The sequence below is a fragment of the Chanodichthys erythropterus genome, chromosome 8 (assembly GCF_024489055.1).
Source record: "Chanodichthys erythropterus isolate Z2021 chromosome 8, ASM2448905v1, whole genome shotgun sequence".
In the NCBI taxonomy this organism is placed as follows: Eukaryota; Metazoa; Chordata; class Actinopteri; order Cypriniformes; family Xenocyprididae; genus Chanodichthys; species Chanodichthys erythropterus.
The window spans coordinates 10212006-10234144 of NC_090228.1; the positions used below are offsets into that span (position 1 = coordinate 10212006).

The following is a 22139-nucleotide window of genomic DNA, read 5'->3' on the forward strand; positions in this document are numbered from 1 at the left end:
CAATTGGGCTAGATTTGGCCGTGATTGGGCGGGTTTCAAATAGCAATTGGGCTGGTTTTGTTACGCAACCCTGGCAACCCTGAAGATATGAAACCTGTGTTGAGAGGTTCAGATGGATAAACTTTTGCAAGTCTGTTTACTGTTTTTTTTTTTGTTTGTTTGTCTAGAAATGAGAAGTTATTCTTCAACTTGAATACTTCATAATATCCACCTTAAAGAGCTGCTCAGCCTTCCTCTGTCTGGTTGTTCTGTTCCCATAGCTACAGCTCCATCTCCCTATCTGTCTATTTGATCACTTTATATAATGTGTACAGACGTGTGTGTCTGTGTGCCTTCCATCGCCATGGAGATCTGTCCGCTTGTCTGTTTGATTATGATGTTTGCTTTGTTTATCTTTAGCTATCTTCTGATTTCTAGCGTGCATTTCCTCTGGCTCTCTTTATCTACAGGACAATGTGTCCATGTGAATGTCCTGTCACTGAGGGACCAAATATTTGTATTCCTCATTTCTTTCTGGAGTTTAAATATTCATTATTTATTCTTTGTTTAATCATACTGTGTGACTTAAATTGTATGTTTTCTCAGTCCTGTCTATCTGTCCCTTATTCCACTTGTCTGTCTCACAGACAAAGCTGTGCCTCTGTACTTTCCAGTACATTGAGGCAAAAATAGCCAGAGTGGCAAAAGAGTGGTAGAGGCAGAGCCAAGAATGACTGCAGAGCATTATGGGAGATGGTCCTCTTTGTGGCAGTAAGTTTTTATTACCGTATATGTGACTGTGTGTGTTTTCCTTTGAGCTTGAAAGGCTCTCTTTTAGGCCAGATGCATTCCTGCAGTGTCCACCACGTGCCATTCTCTCCCTGATGATTTGAAAGCAGTTGTATTTTTAGATGTGAAGGTGTTTTGTGTGTGTGCACGACGGAGAGACAGCCACTAGGCACTCCGTCCATTAAACAAAGCTCTTGGTGTACAAAGACAGCAATCTCGCCACTGAGAAATACATTTATGTTTCATATGTCATGCTGGCCATTTGTGCGTAGCAGTGAATGTGTGCATGTGCATAAACAAATCGCTACACTTTTTTAGGACTACACTAGCTTTAAGTTGACTTTTTTATTTCATGGGGTCTTTAACAATTACCTTGTAGTCCACAAATACAGTGAGTTATCTAGAGTGAGATTTCTTTTATTTTTTGTTGTATTTTTATGTGTTGTTAAGGCATTAGTCTCAGCATTCATCATATGCTTAGTATAATAAAAACTGGCGTGGCAAATTTAAACCTTGCAGGCAGCACCAGGAAATCGGTATGGTGCCAACACAGAGTCTTACAGGAAGTATGAACCTCACACACAGACCTACTGTAGCTAATAAGGAGAGGAAGAGGGGTAGCGGATGTGAGAGGAGGAGAGAAAGAAAGAGAGTTGAGAGTGAGTGAGGAGGCGGCGAATGATATTAGAGTTTGGAGGAGGAAGTGTGTGGAAAGGTTATTGAGAAAATGTGACTTCATATCTGTTTGCTTTTTCTGTGTACAACAGAAGTACAAACAAATTGACTTGAATACTTAATTTGGTCACATTTAAATATATAAATTAAAAAAGGCGTATTCTTTATATCTAACTCAAGATATACTTACAGTATAACTGGAGTAGCTATGCTTTATGTGTACTGATAACTATTTATTTATTTAACTGTAAAGAACGATCTTGAAGGAACCTTTAATTGACATGGTACATTTTGTAAGGTAGTGTATTACATTAGCAGAATAAGCCTGTTTTACTCTTTGGGCTTTTAGTAAATTTAGCTCAGTTTCACACCTTTATTGACAGATTTCACACATACACACATTCTGGCTTTGAGAGTGAACACACCCACATCTCCTGTGCTCATTGGATAAGGCTTTTCAAGCACAGTTTTTCTGAATAGGAATAGCCTACATTTATGTGGGAAGATTTTTTTGCAGATTCTGTAACCAAGCAGCTAAAATCACCCTTGAAGTGGCACCACATTAAAAAAAGAGAAATCAATTTCTTCAGTTTTTTTTTCTTACTGTACTTTTTGAATTTTTAATTTTCATGAATACTGCTCTGTTGTAGTAGTTGTTTTATCAAATTGGTCTGTGCTGTGGTTGCATTTTTTTCATTCAAACTTAATGGGACATATTTCCACTTTTAAAAAAAATATAAAATTGTGATGTGCCATTTTTTTTCATACCAATTTATACCTGTCCTATGTGATAAATTTTCCTTCCAAATAATTTGTAATAAATCTGAGACACAATCCCTTATCAGCAGCCTGAGCTGCTCTAAAGAAGTCTGACATAGATTATATAGGCCCTCATAAAAACTTCATGTAGCTGTGTCTGATATCCCTGTCTGCAAACTCAGCAAATATGAAAGAATGAGTGGTGAGGAGACAAGCAGTGTTTTCAGCCCAAGCCACAAATCATGTGACTGCCTAAGCTCTCGTTATTTTGCATCAGTCACAGTCTCTTCACCTCTAAGGCTGCTGGATTTAATGCCTCAGTTTATGAGGCTAGTTGAGTATGCTAGCCAGATCATGCAGAGGTGGTTGGCTGTTAGTGGCCAGAGATTGAACAAAATGACTCAAATTTGATGTTTCATAATTGAAGTCTGTGACCTGCAAGTCAAACAGATGTTTCAATTCAGATCCAAGTCTCCAGTATATTGCCCCCATCAGCTCTGTAATTTGTAATTTGGCACATAGGGAGATTACATGAAAAGGAGTTGAGCGCAACTTGGTTCATTTTCATTTTCATTTTCAAGTTCATGTTTTATTTTCAAGCTGCATTAGAAGTGAGCGCAGACATCTGTTTTTGCTCTTCATCATTATGATTGGCAATGATGTGATTCAGGGAACATTACTGCAATGTTGACCTGACTGTTTGAAAAGTCTTTACGTTTGTTTGTTTTTGTTTTCTTCCTTATTTTAAACCCTGGGGGTTTTCATGTTATTTTATCTACATCAGCAGTGAATTTTTTTTTTTTTTTTTTTTATGAATCTCAACATTTTATCTCCTAGCTCTTTAATTATTGTTCATTGTTTCCTTAGATAGGAAGAATAATATTTCCATTTCTTCTGATGTACCTTACCACATAATGCTGAAATACAAGTACTTTCATAAGGTTACAATCACATCTATCTTTCATTTGGTTTCATTTGGATTGTGTGTCTTTGTCCTTGAACTGTGTCTTTGTACACTACATACTGTACAGTATTAGCCCTTGCCATACAACCCATTGTGTGTGGAATGAAATATCCTTTTCTCAGAGTGTCTCTGCCCTCACATGGCACAGGGATCCCAGACCTCCTCTAGAATTAGACTAAACCCTGAAGCTAAGCCATTGGAGAACCACAACGTGGCTAAGCGTGCCTCAGCACTGAAGCCTAACATAGATCGCTCTGGATTTACGTCAGCCAGTGGGGCATGATTCCTCATGAGAGGACTGCCTGCATGTGGCATCTACATCCCCCACAAACATGTAATATTCATCTCTGACGTTACTGTTGGTGGTGCATCCTGTGTCAAGGAGTTCTCTTCTTGATCGCAAGGTTCAGTTCAAGCGTTGTTCTTTTTGTAACACTCATTAGCTCCAGTGTTTTTTTCTAGAAAATTGTCTTTCAAATCTTTCTGAATAAATTTTAGTGGGCTGCAATAATTTTGGGGAAACAGCCATTATAAACAGTTGTTTAGTTTTAATTGAGCTGTGTTCAAATCACAGTCAGGGCTTAAGTGGGGGATGGAATTTTTTCCCTTGTGGTCTCTCAAAGTAAATTAAGCTGAAAGGATGCTAGTTTCCACAAACAACTATAGACCCTATTTCTTTTATTGCATTTTCAAATGTGTCTTCTAGAAGATTTAATTAGCTTCAAATAGACACATTTACTTTAAGTCTTTCTCATCAGAAACATCAACTTTGTCTATCCTATGTTTGTAAGTTGGAGAAATACCTTGTATCCCCAAAGCACCGCCTAAGCCTGCTTAATCTTTTAGCTTGTTTTATTTCAAGATTAGCAATGGGTATTCGCCTAAACAGAAAGATAAATACACCCACCTCCACACATACAAATGTATATGTGTTCACCCCACACATACATTAGCATCATTTTTAACTGTAGTTGAGGTTCAGTTTTTTGCTGAACAAGTTTTTCTGACATTGAGCTGATAAAGCTTCATCCCATTACTATTAATAATAAATAAACAATCTCTTAAGTTACATAAATTTAAAAAACACTCCAGAAATAGAATGAGTTATCCTGTTGCTGTAGCAGTAGAATTTTATTAGTTAACTGTGTTGTGCAACATGGAAAAATCACTGAATGGAAAAATCACAGAGGATGGAAATAGCACTTCAACCTTCAGTACTTCATCTCAAATATGCTATTATTCCTTCTTTTTTTACAGAAAGAATGGCTCTGCCTAAACTGCCAGACACAAAGGGCTCTCTCCGGGCAACTTGGGGATATGCCACCTCCGCCTTCTCCATCCAAGCTACCAGCCAAACATGAACCCACCCCTCCCTCCTCCCCAGCCCGTGCAGTGTCCTCTACCCCTTCCTCTCCTGCACCCACTGCCACTGCCACCCCTGCCAAAGGGCTAACACGGATGCCCAGCATAACTCAGGCCCCGGATGACAAGTCTGAGCCAGTCTCAGCCAAAGTCGATGCTAAAGATGTCAAAAATACAGATACAGAACAAGAGGTTACAGCAGAGCCAGTACCAAAAAGTACACAGGTAGTACCAGAAGAGAGCAAAAAACAAGCACTTGGCACCCTGACTGAAAATACAGAGAGCATAAAGACTCCACCTGAGCAAATAGTTAGGGAAGATGCCCCTCCCTTACATCATGTTTCAGAAGAGACAGCAGATGTTAAAGGGGCAGATGTAGAACAGGGTGAAACTGTAGAACAAATTGAGGCCCCTGCAGAGGTACAAAAAGCAGAGAAAAGTGAGCCAGAACAGTGCCAGGTCCAAGAGCCAGAATACACTAACAGAGTTGAAATGGAGCCTGAAACCCCTATATTTAATAATGTTACTCAGACCCTTCTGGTTAGTGACAAGGAGGCTATTCTAGAGAAAGACATAGAGACACAATCCAGTGAGACATCAGAGCTAGCCACACAAATTGAAATGACAGAGCTCAATGCCTGCTCTCCAATACGCAAGGAACCACACAGTCAGACTACAGAGAAACAATCTGAAGAGCTCACACTACCCTCAAATCTAGATGCAGTAGATAACATGTCTGTAAAGGAAAGCTCTATCGAGACAGCAACTACTGATCCTGATCAGAGTAGCATAGTGAATGTGCCAGAGAGGAAACCTGAGGCCTCTGTACAAATTGAGGCAAAAAGGATTGAGTCCAGTGATGATCAGCTATCCCATAATGTTACTGATCAAGAAGAATCTGCAGAGCCAGAAAATAAAGCAGACCAACTTAAAAGTGTGGAAAATGGTGGCATAGTGGAGGGCATTTTAGAAAACAAATTACCAGCAGAGGAGTTCACAGACCATACAGAGTTAACCCCCAAAAACAATTTAAATGTATGTGACACAGAAGAGCTTATTGTACAAATGCGAGAGATGAAATACCCATTCGAGAAGTCAGAAGTCACTAGCAAAGATTCTAGCCTTGTGGAAAATTATATTTCTGTAGATAAAAATGATGAAATCTCTGAAAAAAGTCTAACAGAAGATAAGATAGAGGTAGAGGACACATCACAGACACAGTTAGATGTGCCCTCATCATCTCCAGTTACTGACCTCAACTTCACAGAAAAAATATTGGTGAATGAATTTGTAAATGATAGCAAATATAATCCAAAGGAGCAGTGCACTAAAGAGCTATGTGAGGAAAAAGAGGATAAGTCACTGGAAAAGGAACAGATGAGCACAGATAAAACAAAGCTGGAAAAATGTATGCCGGATCAAGCAGGTGGAGATTTAGAGATACTCGAGAACACAGAGCAGAAAATCACTATTAAGACTGTTTCTGACAACAAACATTTTGAATTTGGTCCTGAAAGCACTTTCTCTGAACAAGGGATTTGTCCAGATAAAAACAGAGAAGACGAAAAGATGGGAGATACGTGCCCTCCAGCCCTTCAAGAGGCTGATCCCAAATCAGAGAAAAAAACATCAGAAAGAGATAAAGTCTATGAGGAAAAACCAGATGCTGTTATTACAGAGAATGAGAAAGAATATATAGTCATTAGAGATGAACTGTCCTCTGTTAATAATAAAAATGTTTCAGAGATGGTAGAACAATTATTGCCAGAAGAGAAGGCAATTAGGCAGATTCCATACACTATGACAAAAACGGCTCTAGAACAGTCTGCCATGCCAAGTGGTCATACTGACCAGCAAATAGAAGTTCCCTCATCTCCTGTGGTTAGCAAGAGTGAAGATGCAGAAGCAGTAATTGAGATTAAGCATGAAGAGGTGCATCGTACACAACAAACCCTTTTTGTAACTGAGATGGTAGAAAGATTATTGCCAGAACAGAATGATATTGGGCAGATTCCAGATGCGGTGATTGAAAAGGCTCCAGAACAGTCTGCCATACCAAAGGGTCTTACTGAACATAAAATAGAAGTTCTCTCATCCCCTGTGTTTAGTAAGAAGGAAGACATAAAAGCAGTAATTGAGATTACGCCTGAAAAAATGCAGTATACACAACAAGCCCAAACCCCTGCTGTAACATCTACCATATCTGGTGAGAAAGATAAATTACTCAGTGAGTCTGTGAGCCAAAAATCTAAACTTGAATATACAGCTGAATGTGTTCCCCATAGCCTAGACCATGATGTAGAACTAGCCTCCCCATCCTCTACATTTAGCCAACAGGAAATAAACAAATCAGAGGAGGGGAAGTTGACTTCTGAACCACAAGAGAAACAGGATGATGTGCTACAGCCACTGATAAAGCCTAATAAATTTGATGAATCTGGAGAGGTAACTGTAGATGTAGCTGTAGAGGTATTTATTGTACATACCCTAGGATCATTGTCTAGATAGTATGCCAAAGTTTATTTTAATGTAGTGATTTTTCATTTCTCTTTTTTAAAATAATGCATGTTTTTATTATGTCTTGAAAACAGCTCAAAATGTAATTATTTTTTTCTATTTTGTAGAACAAAGAAGAGGCTGCAGTCTCAATAAAAGACAATGAGCTACTGAAGGAGCCTAGCGAGAAAGATAGAGAGAGCAGTCCCACAAGTCCTTCAGACCTGGCCAAGTTGGAAAGTACTGTCCTTCCAATACTAGAGGCTCAGTCATCATCTAAAGAGGAATCAAAAACTGAAACTCCAAAGGTCAAGCGTCGACTGGAGGTGTTGCCAATGTCTCCAGAACCCAGCTCGGAGGATGACCAGCATGGAGAATCTGAAGAGCAAAGGAATGATGCTTCAAAAAAAGACCGTAAAAAGCTTCTGGTTCCAACTGATATCCAAGGTGATTCTTTTGAGGACAGTAGTGAGGGAGAACCTTCACCAAAACTACAAAGCAAAAAGACTTTTGGAGATAAGGAAGTAGAAATGGAGAGTCCAATGGATGAAGAGGATTTTATCCGGAAGCAGATCATAGAGATGAGCGCAGATGAAGATGCATCACCCTCTGATGAAGAAAACCTAAACAGACGTAAAATCAAAGATCAAGAGAAGAAGCAAACAGAACAGAATGCAAAAAAAGATGAAAAGGACAAAAGTGAATCAGGCAAGGCCAGACGTCTTCTCAAAAAGAGCAGTATCAGTCCAGAAGATGAGCCTGAATGGAAGAGTATTATCTCTGTAACTAAAATTGAAGAATTAGCTAAAGGAGAACAACCTTCAGTAGACAGTGGAGCTGGCATACGGCATTTCAAAACAATTGAGCTTAACAGTACAGCAACTGTACGTCAGACATCAGATGACGGTGAGCTAGAGAGCCTTACAGACTCTCCTGATGACAGGTCAAGAGGCGAAGGCTCTTCCAGTTTACATGCATCCAGTTTTACCCCAGGAACATCTCCAACATCTTTGTCTTCTCTTGATGAAGACAGTGACAGCAGCAGCCCAAGTCATGTTCGAACTAGTGGTGAGGGCAAGCAGCAGAGGAAAGCAAAGCACCGGCAGCCAGGTCAGGTGCTTCCTACAATTGAGGATTCATCAGAGGAAGAGGAGCTGCGAGAAGAAGAGGAACTTCTAAGAGAACAGGAGAAGCAGAAGGGCACAGGAAAAAAGTCAAAGAAAGACAAAGAAGAGATACGCGCACAGAGAAGGAGAGAAAGACCCAAAACTCCGCCGAGCAACCTCTCACCAATTGAGGATGCTTCTCCCACAGAAGAGCTACGACAGGAAGCGGAGATGGAGGAATTCCGCAGGTCTTCCTGCTCAGACATCTCCCCAAGCATGGAGTCAGAACCAGAGAGCTTTGAGATACTCCCAGAAAAGATTGTTGCAGTCCAAAAAGTGTATCAGTTACCAACTTCAGTCTCACTGTATTCTCCAACAGATGAGCAACATGTTGATAATCAGTTCAAAGAAAAAGGAAAGCATTCATTAAGAAGTGCAGATGAGGCATATGAAGAGATAATTCTCAAAGCCAAATCTCCAACTAATGAGGGAAACGAACCCCCACCTGGTAAGGAATCTCTTTATGGAGGCATGCTGATAGAGGATTATGCATATAGGTCTCTTGTTGATGATGCATCCTGTGAGCAAGAACCTGACAAGCTTTTTGTGTCAGAGAAACCCAAAAAAACTTTGAGATCACCTGATGAGGTTTATGAGGACATGATGCAAAGAAAGAAAGAGATAATGCTTAAGGAACAGGAACTAACACAAAAAAAGCCAAAAGAAGAAGATGTTCCTAAACCAGAAACTATGTACCCCGATACTGACTCAAGCAAAGACACTATGTCGTCAAGCAACACAGGTCAGTCTAGGAAAGATGGAAGACCATTATTAGATGCAGAGGCAGCCTATGAAGAACTTATGAAGAAGCAAAGAGCAGTGCTGACTCCAGGAACCAGTCCAACTCAAGCAGGTCCTGATCTGAGTGGCACTGCACAAGGATCAACAGTAGCCCTAGTTGAGAAAACTGAGAAAGCACCCATACGAAGAATACTGCCTATACCTGATTTGAGAGTGACACAGTGTTCATCAGGTGAAGAGGAATCTGGCGAAGAGAGCATTTCTGATCAAACACAGGACTCTGAGAAAGTTAAAGTTTCAGCTACAAAGACTGAACCAGAACCACTTGTGGGTGAGGCTTTCCAGAAAACATCAGTCTCAGAGCCAGTTGTAGAAGATTTGTCACTACAAAGAGAAGCAGCATCGCCTGCAGTATCAGATGACTCACAGGATGCCACAGAGAAAGATGTAGAAATTGAGCAGACAGGTGTTGTTGACTTGTCCAAGTCATCAGCCCCTACTCAAATTGACTCTTTTATATCACCAGTACCTAGTGTAATTGCAAGGGCGTCAGCCCCAGTAGTTGTAAGTGTATCACCCTTGTCCACTGTACCACAATATATAGTATCTACTGTACCTAGTGTCATATCAACTGCTCCACCAGTTCCTCCCAAACCAATAGTACCACGCAGAGCTGCATCTCTGGAAAAAGCAGACATCCCAGTTCCTCCACCCCTTCCCCCTCCAACACTGCCCAAACCCTCTGTGTATCCCAAAAAGACTCCCCCTCAGGTCCCCCCAAGAACTACTCCAGTTGGCATGCCAACCACAGGGGACAGTGTACCAGTAAGACAGCCACTTGCTCAAGCCTACAAGCCCCATGTTCCTCCTCCTGTACCACCAAAGCCATCCTCAATCCCTGCAGGCCTAACCTTCAGTCACAAACCAGGAGAGACTATTAAACCTCCCATAGCTCCTAAACCCACAGCTGGTGTTCAGCCACCTTTTACAGTTCACATTCCTTCGAGACCTACCATACTGAGTACAAGCAGTGCAGACAGTGTCCTTAATCTGAGTCCTTCTGCCGAGAGTAGGACGGGAACCACATCTCCCCTCAAGTCCCCTACATCACCCAGGTTTGGAAAGGTTTTACGTGACACATATGTTGTTATTACTTTGCCATCTCAGCCCGGTTCACCTACAGAAGGTATCACAACCCAAGCCTCAATAAGTCCTAGCCAAGAATCACCTCAGAAACCGCCTCCTTCACCACCTAGAGTACCATTGGCATTCACACGAATTACTGAATCTATTGAAAGTCAGGAAATATGTGGTCCAGAGAAGGTAGTTTCTAGCATGAGTCACGTCTATGAGGCTATTTCAGCCTCAACACAGCCTCAGTCAATTATTCCAAATGTTGGTGTTCAGGTAGTTACCACTGAAGTCCAAAGAACCACAGTGTCTGTTGTGCATGAAAGAACACCACCTCCACATCCCATTTCAAGAGCCACTGGCATCTCTATTGTTCAAGAAAAAACAAAACCTGAACCAGTTCAAGTACAGAATGGCCATGCCTACCATCCTGGTGAGGTGGTGGATCTTCGAACCCCAAAGATAGATGCAGAGACATCCATGAAAGGTGTGGATCTGTCTTCCTCTGAGTCAAGACGACAGTCCTTTGCTGTTGATAGTGGTGGACGTCAGCAAAGTGCTGTGCAATCATCTGTAGTAAACCTAAGCACTGATACTTCCTCAGTCTCAGTGGTTACTGACAACATCACCATCCTCACATGCACAGCCACTGTAGCTTATGGTAGTGATGTATCTCTGTCTACATCAATGCCTCTCCAACTTACAACAGCTAAATCCTTTGAGCCTGTAACTCAAATTATTTATCGGCCTGTGGATTCTCAACCAGAAAAACCCATAAATCTCTCAACAACAATGGGTAAAACTCACTCTGTCCCTGTAACAATAGCTCCTACGATTGCAAACAATGGCATTGGTGCAACTATACCTCCCCGTCTAGAAACAGGTTTATCAGGTGCAGTTGATCTCACCACAGTAAAACCTGCACAGACCATGGTTGCAATGAATGGGTCGTCTGCAGAGGTGGTCACTGCTTTAATTACAGAGGATGATGGAAAACCAGTTGATCTTACTGCTGGAAGAAGAGCAGTCTGCTGTGATGTAGTCTATAAGCTTCCTTTTGCAAGTAGCTGTACAACTCAGCAGCCCTCAGCTCCATTACCAGAGGATCGTTTTGGCTACAGAGATGACCATTATCAATATGATCGTACTCCTTATGGTATGAGAGGTCTTGGTGGCATTAAACCCTCAATGTCTGATACAAACTTGGCAGAGGCTGGTCTCTTCCTATATAAAAGTAAGCATAGCTTTGATTACAAGGAGGCTACTGAAGGTGCTGTAGATCTGACATCTGGAAAAATGTCAGTGAAAGGTCAGTACGAGATTGAAGATCTTTCTTCTCGTTATCATTTTGAGTTACCTCTACTTATTCCCAGCTGATTTCTTTTTCTTTTTCTTTTTTTCTTTTTGGGATATAATTTTGCATGTTTTCTTTTTTTGGGTGTGTCTGCATGTTGCTGCATGCTATTCAATATACATTTTGCTGTTTTCATCTTCATCCTTTGGATGGTGCATGGGTGCCTTGATGCTGTTACCATTGCGCTATTTTAATGTGCTGAGCTTAAATCTAACAAAAATGAACTTTTAACAGGTGAAGCTGTGGACTATTCAAGCAAATCAACAGGAGTGTGCACTGGAATGACAATTCCACAGTACACACAAGCCAGGATTACTTCAGCAGTTGGAACCCACTATGGGGTTTCTAGTGTCCTAAGATCTTCCAATGGCATTGTTTATTCTTCTGTAGCAGCACCAGTTCCTTCTACATATGCCATAACCACACAGCCTGGTTCTATCTTCAGCACATCCTACAATACTCTATCAGGCATGCACACAAGTGATACTATGCCATCATTGTCATCTCTACAGTATCAACCTCTTACTAGATCGCACAGCTTTCTTTCAACTATTGCTGTAACCACAGCAGAAGAACAAAGCGACTTACCCTTAAATCTGGAGACTGGTGTTTCTACAACTCTCTCAGATGTAGTTTCTACAGTCACTACAGTGGCAGCACTGGACACCTACACAAATGCTTCACTTGAAGCAATTGCAGCCTCTTTAGAAGCTCTGTCTTCACCAATGGTTCCAGGAGATGGACAGTACCAGATGGAACGTGAGCTTCTTGAGCTAGAGAAGATGAAACAGCAGCGCTTGGCTGAAGAACTTGAATGGGAGAGGCAGGAGATACAGCGTTTCCGTGAGCAGGAGCAGCTTCTTGTGCAGAAGGAACTGGAAGAACTCCAGGCCATGAAACAGCAAATACTATGTCAGCAAGAAGAAGAGAGACAGGCCCACCTTCTGATGCAAAAGGAGACTTATGCTCAGCAACAGGAGCAGTTAGAGCAGATCCAAAGACTCCAAGAACAGCTCAGACAACAGTTGGAGGAACAGAAGTTCAGGCAAATGTATCCAGGTGAAGTCCTGCCAGAGGCTCTTGTTGTAGTGGGAGAAAGAAAGATGGACAGTGGCTGTCAGACTGATGAAGAGGATAATACTGAAAAGGCCTACACTGCAGGAAGGAAGAAGAAAAGTACAAAGAAAAGTGTTGACAGCTGTGTACAGACAGACGATGAAGACCAGGATGAATGGGAAGTTCCTGCTCGAGGCAGGCGCAGTAGACCACGAGGTGGTAAAAATGGCATGGGTGAAAGAGGAGCTGTTTCAGTTCAGGCCCTAACTGAAATCTCTGTACAAACAGACTCCTCTGGAACACTAAGGGGACACTCTGTGCAGTTAGATGCTAGAGTAGACTATCCTGACTCTGATAGAACTTCCTCTCCAAAGAGACGCCCCACTCCACTTGATATAGGCCAGTCCCCTCACCTCAAAGCAGATGCTTCCACTCTCCAGGTTGCCCCAGGTCCTCCCAAATCCCCAAAAGTTCTGTACTCTCCAATTTCCCCTTGTGTATCCCCTAGCAAATCCCTTGAGTATTTGTCCTATGAGAAATCCCTTGGAGACACAAGCCCACAGAGAATACGCTCTGCCACTGATCTATCCAAAGGTCCACCAACAAGTCCTAGAGCACCCAAGGTCATACAAAGGTCAATGTCTGACCCCAAACCCATGAGCCCAACTGCAGAAGAGAGGGCAGCAGCAAATTTCCAGTATTCTGAGGGTTATTCTGTGAGTATACATGATTTTTATAAGGCTCATCACTGCTTCATCTAAAAAATGCTGATATTTCATTGAATGTTTACTTGCTTTTTCTAAGTATTTTTTTCTTAATCTGTGGTTTCAAATTTTGAATGCCATGAAGCAGTTTGATAAAAAAAAAATGTATAATATCTTGCTATTCTTCAGATCTCAATTGATTTTGATTGATAATGTTATTGTCCTATTGTCAGCTGTCTTGTTTAATATTTTCAGTGTTTATTGAATGCCCTTTTGAAGGCATTGCAGCAGCACAGCAGATATAGAGTATGTGTTTGTTTTTCCATCCTCAAGGCATATCTGTCATGAGTGAACAAAATCCTCCAGAGACTTTTTTTTTTTTTTACCATTCTCCTTTATTTTCAGTCAAACTGGAAAACACAAGTTTTTTGCTTGTTTTTAAAGTGCTTCTATGAAACCATCTTTAAAGCATTTAATGCATTATTTTTGTTACAATGAACAATTTGGCTTAAAAGTTTTTTGAATTAAATACTCTTTTGTCATTTTATCACTGATATTGCTATTTTATTTGTCCTCCAAAGGCAAAGGGATCTCCAAGTGGAACTCCATCTGGCACCCAAAAGAAAGTTAAAAGAACCCTTCCTAACCCACCTTCAGAGGAAGAAGCTGTCAATGCTGGACAAACAGCCTACAGCACTGGCTCAGCTCGTCGTCGTCTCTGCCGGAGCACTAACATGGCACGGGCAAAAATTCTGCAGGACATTGATCGTGAACTAGACCTGGTTGAGAGAGAGTCCTCCAAACTGCGTAAAAAGCAAGCTGAACTGGATGAGGAAGAAAAGGAGATTGATGCCAAGCTGCGATACCTGGAGATGGGCATTAACCGACGAAAGGAGGCATTGCTCAAAGAAAGGGAGAAGAGGGAAAGGGCCTATCTGCAGAGTGTTGCAGAGGACCGTGACTACATGTCTGACAGTGAGGTGAGTAACATTCGTGAGACAAGAAGTGGAGAGGAGGTCAGTGGACATGGGCTTGAGAGACCACGTACTGCACCACAGTCAGAACTTGATGAGTTTGTTCCTCCACAGACAAAGCACGACCAGTATGGAAAGTATTCCCAGTACCAGTACCCACAGTACCAGCAGTCCCTGTACCAGCCTCAGTCACCATACCAATCCCAGTCCATCTACTCTTCTGTTCCTTCTCTGACTGCCTCACAACAACAGAGCTACCACCAAATGCTCTTGCTCCAACAGAAAGCCAGACAACAAGCTGCTCTCCTCTCTGAATTAGATTCTACCAAAATTGCCACTAACTATGACACCTCATCTTACTTGGGAGGAAAATATGGCAACCACCTTGACTTGCATAGCCTAGAAGAGCGTGCTGGGAGCATGGCAGTAAGTCCAATGTCCAATGTATCTGCTGACTCCTTCTATTCAGACTTAGATCAACATCAAACACCAAGGAGCTACATGCTTTTAGAAGATGCAGCAGAACTTGCAAAGAGCACTGGTAGCCTTTCATCCACCAGCTATGGCATTGCTGAGAGGGAGCTTGCCAAAGCAGAGCGTCTTCTGAGACATGCTGCTGCAGATGTTAGTACAGACTACTTGGGAAGTTCCTCCAGACTTCATTCCTATGGTAAGGCCCAAGATGAAGAGGACCCAATGGAAGAGCCGTTTGAACTGAAGCTTTTAAAACAGCAACTGAAACAGGAGTTCAGGAGAAGCACAGGGGGCACTGAAAGCTTAGAGCAGCTTGCTGGACTCTCACATCACTATACCCCCAGCACTGGAGTGTCTAGTGGAGGCTACAGGGCCTACCCTAAAACTGAGAAGTACAGCATCAGTAGACTTACCTTAGAGAAACAGGCTGCTAAGCAACTCCCAACATCTATGCTCTACCAGAAACACAAAAACACCAGCAACATTGGCAAGTATTCCTCAATCCAGGATAGCAGGGGTCTAGAAACAGACTACAGTAGCTACTTGGGATCTAGTAGTGCTTCTCCCAGGTCAAGCAGACTTCTGCAGGATGAGATCACCTTTGGGCTTCGCAAAAACATTGCAGAACAGCAGAAATACCTGGGCTCCACACTTGGAGCCAATTTGGCAGGTTCACTTAATCTGGGTCAAAGCCTGAATCTGAGCCCAGGCATGAGGTCCTCTTTGGGAGAAGACTCTGCTTACCCCAGTGGAAGCAGGTCACGGCCTTCTTCTAGACCCTCCTCTGTTTATGGCCTTGATCTGTCCATTAAAAGGGACATCTCAAGTTCTTCTCTGAGGCTCAAAGCAGAAGGTGACCCCTCCTCAGAGACCTCAGCTTTCCAGACTCCATCAGGCAGGACAAAACCTACAAGCCTGCCCATTGTACAAGGTGGGCGTGGACGCATCCCTATTGTGGCACAGAACTCAGAGGAAGAGAGCCCACTGAGTCCCGTAGGTCAGCCAATGGGTATGGCACGGGCATCTGCAGGTCCGCTCCCACCCATATCTGCTGACTCCCGTGATCAGTTTGGGTCATGCATGTCCCTCCAAGACCCTCAACAGCAACATCTCAGAGAAGATCCTTCAAGAGGACGTGGCTATGTACTAATGGATGATCTGCAGGGCACCATGTCTGATAGTGAAGGTAATTTGTTTGTCCACAGACTGTCCTCTTGGAGTAACATTTCATACACAGTTTCAGCTTTTTGTTTATCTGTGTGTCATCCTGTAAGTGTTCGTTCCTGTCTATATGAAGCCATCAGTTCTCTGAATATATATGTTTTTCTGTTTTGTTTAAGCTTCATTGCACTATGCTTAACTAATATAAGAATGTCCCAATTGGCTTTCTATAATAACATTTCTAGTTGAAGTGAACATTTTGCATGTGATTTCTTCGCAGACTGACTTTTTGTTTCTGTGTGAATAGTGCATGCTTTCAGTCTCTGCACATTCAGTTAATATGTACATGTGCTCTCTGAATGGGATAAACTCTCTCTTTTCCGTAGCAGAGGAATAGCCTTATGACCCTCAAAATTTTAGTTAAGCTGCTTGTTAACAATTGAGCTGCATATGTTTTTGATTTTGTCATATGTTTAGTTATCTTAAAGTGCCTTCTAGCAAACTCTTCTCAGCATAATTCATCAAAATAATAATACACACAGAATCTCACTTCCTCTAGTTTGCTTTATAGATATGTTGAATTATATTTAAAACTTCAACCACAACAAACTGTATTATTCTGTGTAAGGTCAGGCATTCATTTTTAAATTTATTTTTAAAAAGTTTTAGTTTCCTTCCATAGAGAAAATGTTATACCCTCTAAGCCTATATACAAATGTCATAGCTCATTCATAAATTTCTCTGTGATAGATGATACTCTTCATGCATGTTGCTAGCATTTCCTGGAGTAATTATCATGCCAGTTTGTGTTTGCATGTTTGATGTTCATTTAATAAATAGCACATGTGATTTGCATGTCTCTTCCTGTCTGGTTTTGAATAAACTCTTTCACTTTCCTGCATGTTCATATGCTTTCTTTTGCACACAAGGAAATAATAAATGCCCGCAAATAGTAAGGGCTATGCTTTTTCTCAGCTTTGTGTTAATATTTGTCTTTTGATTTCTACTTATAATGAAATTTAAAGTATAGTTTTATGACTGATGAGATCAAAACATAGTAGTTGATATGCATCGCATGCCCTTTCCCCTCATTAACTTCAAAATGCATGAAATTACATTAACTTAACTGCACTGTACATTACAAAAAACATGAATATTGTCATTTTTACACAATATAGGGTTCAACCATCACACAACCACAAAACCTGAAGCTCAAACCCAAATACTCACCAATTTTATAGTGTTTTTATTATTATTATTTATCTATGTAGTAACTAACCCCATACATGTAACAGCATATGATGTGTTCATCATATGTGCCATCTGGAAGTAAATGCATTTGCCTTGGTTGCAGCACTAAGTGAATCCCTGGTGGGTTTGTGCAGAGACGATCCAGGAAACTCACATGAGAATGTCACAAACGGTAGAGTATAACCACCTTAGACTCCTGCACGTCTCCCGTCTCCCCCACACCCCCGCTACCATGACCACCCACCTGCCAATCACCCATGAGCTGTTAGGCAACCAAATCGACCACAGATTCATCTCCATAACAACATGTTACAGGAAGTATGACGAATTCACACAATAATGTAATGCTGTGTTAGTGAATACAGCTCTTGCATCTGTGATTAAATTGGAATTTCACACTCCTTTCTCTCCAAAAATAACTCTAATTTTCTCAGTTTAAGCTGCTGCATTTTCACCAGTTTGGTGAACAAAACATCATTCATGTAATACTAGTAATAGTTTGCATATCAAATCTATTGAGAAGTATTGACTCCCTGATAAAAACTGGTCATGCTCATAAAGCTGGCAAAATGACCCCAGATATTCACAGTAATAGAACTCCACATTAGTGAGCATTTTAGCATGTAACAGGATCTGCATCTGTCATATCATTTTACATCTGAATGTCAGGTCTGTAAACACCAGAATTGTCTTCTGTTAAATGTTGATTCTTCTTGATAACCTGAGGTCAGTTAGTCCATGACAAAATACATCTAATATTGCCCTTATATGTTCCCATGCTCCCTATAAAACCCACCTTTCACACTGTAGCGAAAAGACCCAACACCAATGCAAGATAGTATGCCAAAATATTTCCTATCCCTGTCTGTCTTTAACCCCTATTCATGAGAACTTGTTTTGGGGGTAGGTACAGTAGCAAGCAGACTTGCTCTAAATCTTTTTACAGAATTCTTATGGTGAATTATGTAGAAAAAACAATCTGAAGAATTGTGTCCTCGGGGTTTGTTTTAGTTTTAGGTTTGCATGCAAAAATAACTGCTCTACTTTTGTATAACCATTTCCTTTTCTGCCCCAGATGGCTCTATATTGTTTAAATTTGAGACTGCATACGTACCTTAGCTGTCTGTAGTACATGATATTACCAGAGTGTCTTTAGGGGTTTGTTGTAACAGACTGGCAAGCAAGACTTTAACGTTTTAATTTCCATCTGTTTATCTGAAGCGTACCACCTGCGTCGGGAGGAAACTGACTGGTTTGATAAACCACGAGACGGACGCACAGAAAATGGACAAGGGGTGGACAGAAGACAGGTATCTTGCATGCATATCACAGTATTTCTGACAGAAACATATCATTGCATGTTAAGAGTGTTATGAAAATTGATTCCGATTGTGCTCATTTTGTGTCCCTTTAGGGGAAGTCAGCACACTACCCGTTTCCTCATACTAGGATAAAACTACAGAGGGATCCCAAAGATCGTAGTGTATCAGGTAAGATGTGCAACCTGTCAAATACTCAGTGCTGTGCTGCTTGGCTTCCTGACATGCTCCAACAATGTAAACAGACGTTTAGGACAGCTGCCCCTGGTAAAATAGGATCTGTTCGCCTACCAGGCCATCATGGAGAGATGCCCGAGGCTTATGTCTATGCAAACATTAGTTTCACCATGCTGAGATTGCATTGGCACAGTTTTATTTTATGCCTACTACTAAACAACACATTAGCTCCCCTCCAATTTCCCTTTAGCGTCCTCTTGTGGTGCTCTATTTTGCCACATCATTGCACACAAAATATCAACAGACAAAACCGCTGAGCAAAAGCACATCAGCGGTCTAGCCCCTCCTCATGCTTTGGTATGTCACGTAGGTGTGGTTGATTCTCCTCGATCTCCTGTGTCACTGTTCCTTTAAGTATTAGAACAGGGCAGACATTACGCAGCAATGTGGCAGATTGGCATCACTCTAGTTCCATCAGTCATCAAAGCTCAAAATGGCGTGTAATGCACAAATTGGATTATCTTCTTAATTAGAAACTGATGAACAAACAAGCGACTTAAAAAAAGACAATGAATAAGGCTATAACGAGTGTACTGTGGTGTGACTGGTGGATTTGTCGCACTGCAATTAAGGTAATGTGTACATTGCTTATTATTAGTCTGATGGAAGGGTCTGTGATTCTGAATACAGGATATACGTCACACAACAAATGCTGTCCTGGAAAGGATGGAAATGTGAGTAAATTTAACACTGGGAGTTGCAATGCAAATGAATTCAATCTTAAATGGATAGTTCATTCAAAAAACGATTTTACATTTTTGGGTAAACTATCATTTTAAAAAGCCATTGGAGTTTATGTGGTTATTATAGAGGGTCTAGTTGTCATGTTTCTCTCCAGTTAGTATTTCTCAGGGTAGTTTTATTTTTTAATGTCAATTTCTGTAAAGACACCATAACATCTTGACTTGATGTGTTGTTTTATTGTTCTGACTTTTTTTACCCCACAGCTATAGCAGAATGTGAAGATATTGGTGTTTTAGTTTGATTAGGTTCCTATTGGCATCCTTTAAACTAGGGTTAGTTCACCCAAAAATGAAAATTTTGTCATTAGTTTACTCACCCCTCAAGTAGTTCCAAATCTGTATGAGTTTCTTTCTTCTGTTGAACACAAAAGATATTTTGAAGAATGTTGGTAACCATACAGTTGACGATAGCCATTGACTTTTATAGTAGGAAAGAAAAAAAATACTACGGAAGCCAATGACTACTGTCAACTGTCTGGATACCAACATTCTTCAAAATAAAATAATACAAGGTTGGAACAAAATGAGGGTAAATGATGACAGAGTTTTCATTTTTGGGCGAACTACCCATTCAACATCCATAGAACCTTTTAATTGCACAAAATCTTTCAGATTATTAAAATGTTCTTCACACTAAGAAAAAAAAAATGGTTCTTTTAAGAACTATTTACTGAAGCATTCTTAGGGGAACCCAAAATGTTTTTTCTATGACATTTTTTTAACCTTTATTTTTAAGAGTGTAATATAAAAGGGTTTTCAACAAAGGAGTTGAACAACAATATGCAAAACTTTTCTGCAAAATCTTATATTTACTGGTATATAACATATGTGACAACTAGCCCCAGTCCAAAGACTGCAAATTTATTTAATTTATTATTTTTTTCATTATCATTATTACTTACTGATCAAAAAATATAGGAAATGTGAATAAAATTGAGACAGTGATGTTTATTATACAATACTTTTTCCTCACAGGAAACGGACTGGGCATTCGTGTGGTTGGAGGAAAAGAGGTCCCTGGAAGCAATGGGGAAATCGGTGCGTATGTTGCCAAAGTATTACCTGGAGGAGCTGCAGAACAGACGGGGAAGATTGTGGAAGGTAGGCACTTGAATGAAAGGCGGTTACTGCTTTAAGACCTGTCTCTGAGTGGGTTCACTGGTTTGGTTAAGCTGAAGAAGTATATCGATGTTCACTGTCTGAGAGAAGCACATCTGTTGACGTTAAAGGGCACAAAATGATGTGATGGGAGACAGAAAAAACAAATGATGCTAATCTGCACGATTCTTCACCTCCAGGCTCTGGGAATGACTCATTCTTGATGTGAGAGATAAAGATAGAAAAGGAGAAAATTAAGTTGAAGTTTCAGGTTCATGACAGTGTTTCCTCTGCGGTGTACATCAGCGGCGTAGGTGTTGTGCAGATCAAATGAGAGCTGAATGTTAAATTTATATGGAAACTTTGACTGAGATGTCTCTGGAGAGTTCAGCTGAAAAAAGTTTGAGGTTCTACTGCTTTAACACTGTGTTTTACATTGCTGTTATGTAAATGTGCACTTTAGAAGTCACAATTGACCTCATTGTGACAGATTCGCCCAGTGATTGCTGACGGCTAGATTTTCTCATTGACTTGGAAGAATCCTCATAGACTTTTGGAATAAAACCCAGATCAGACTTTTATGGCTGCTGTGGAATGTGTTGATGGATAATTTCAGCCAATTTGATGGAGCTGAATTTTACAAGCTCTATTGATCTCAGTTGTGACTGAGATGTTAATGCTTTCTCTTTCTCCGGGGCTGAGGGTGAGCACGAAACATTGTAAATTAGGTCTGCTTGGTCTCCGGCTTTTGTGCTGCTTTCTCCCGGTCATAATTTACGAGGGGCCGGGATAGGTGGCGAGGGGGAAAGTGAAGCCGGAGGGAGTGGATCTGTCTGTGCTCAGGCTTATTTATGAGGCTATATACAACAGCTGGGCTTTGTGAAAGAACATTCTGAGCTTTGACTGAGTCTGACACTTCACATCTGTCTTTTTCCTCCTCCTCTCACACTCGATCAAATATCACTTTGTATTTAGACATCTGATTCCTTAACTGTGTCCTCCTCTCTTCTCTTCTCTTCTCTTCTCTTCTCTTCTCTTCTCTTCTCTTCTCTTCTCTTCTCTTCTCTTCTCTTCTCTTCTCTTCTCTTCTCTTCTCTTCTCTTCTCTTCTCTTCTCTTCTCTTCTCTTCTGATCTTGTATCTACTCTTTCATTTCATCTTAACATGTCTTTTTCTTGTTTCGTCTCATCTCACCTTTTCTCTTCTCATCTAATCTTAAGTCTCATCAAATTTAGTATCTCTCTTCTCATCTTGTCTCATCTCTCCTTGTCTTTTCTCTTCTGATCTTCTTTATTCTTGTATCTACTCTCATTTACCCTTTTCTTATCTCTTCTCTGTGCTTTTTTTCTCGTCTCTGCTCACTTTTTCTCTTCTCTTCTCATCTTGTCCCTTGTTTTCTCTTTCGATTTTATCTCTTCTCTTCTCATATCATCTCATTTAATTTAGTCTTATCTTCTTGTCTTTCCTTTACTTGTCTCACCTTGTCTCATCTAATCTCTTCTGATCTTGTTTCTTTCTGTATCTACTCTTTCATTTCATTTCATCTTCTATGGTCTCTACTCTTTTCTCATCTCGCATTTTGTCTCTTCTCATCTCATCTTGTCTCTTCTCGTCTCTTCTAGTCTCATCTCATTTTGTCTTGTCTCATCTTGTCTCTTCCTCTCTTTACTTCTCTTCTCATATTGTATCGTATTGTACCGTATTGTA

General features: G+C 40.8%; 1 protein-coding gene across 1 annotated transcript in view; it reads left to right on the forward strand.

Annotated features, from left to right (window-relative positions):
• Nucleotides 1-22139, forward strand: part of pcloa (piccolo presynaptic cytomatrix protein a) — a 47910-nt gene that overhangs the window by 9862 nt on the left and 15909 nt on the right. The window contains exons 4-11 of the mRNA XM_067390956.1: nucleotides 4424-4948; nucleotides 7153-11371; nucleotides 11651-13188; nucleotides 13758-15810; nucleotides 17140-17208; nucleotides 18258-18346; nucleotides 18451-18526; nucleotides 20311-20436. Of these exons, the coding sequence (XP_067247057.1) occupies nucleotides 4424-4948; nucleotides 7153-11371; nucleotides 11651-13188; nucleotides 13758-15810; nucleotides 17140-17208; nucleotides 18258-18346; nucleotides 18451-18526; nucleotides 20311-20436 (8695 nt within the window). The remainder of the gene's footprint in view (nucleotides 1-4423; nucleotides 4949-7152; nucleotides 11372-11650; nucleotides 13189-13757; nucleotides 15811-17139; nucleotides 17209-18257; nucleotides 18347-18450; nucleotides 18527-20310; nucleotides 20437-22139) is intronic.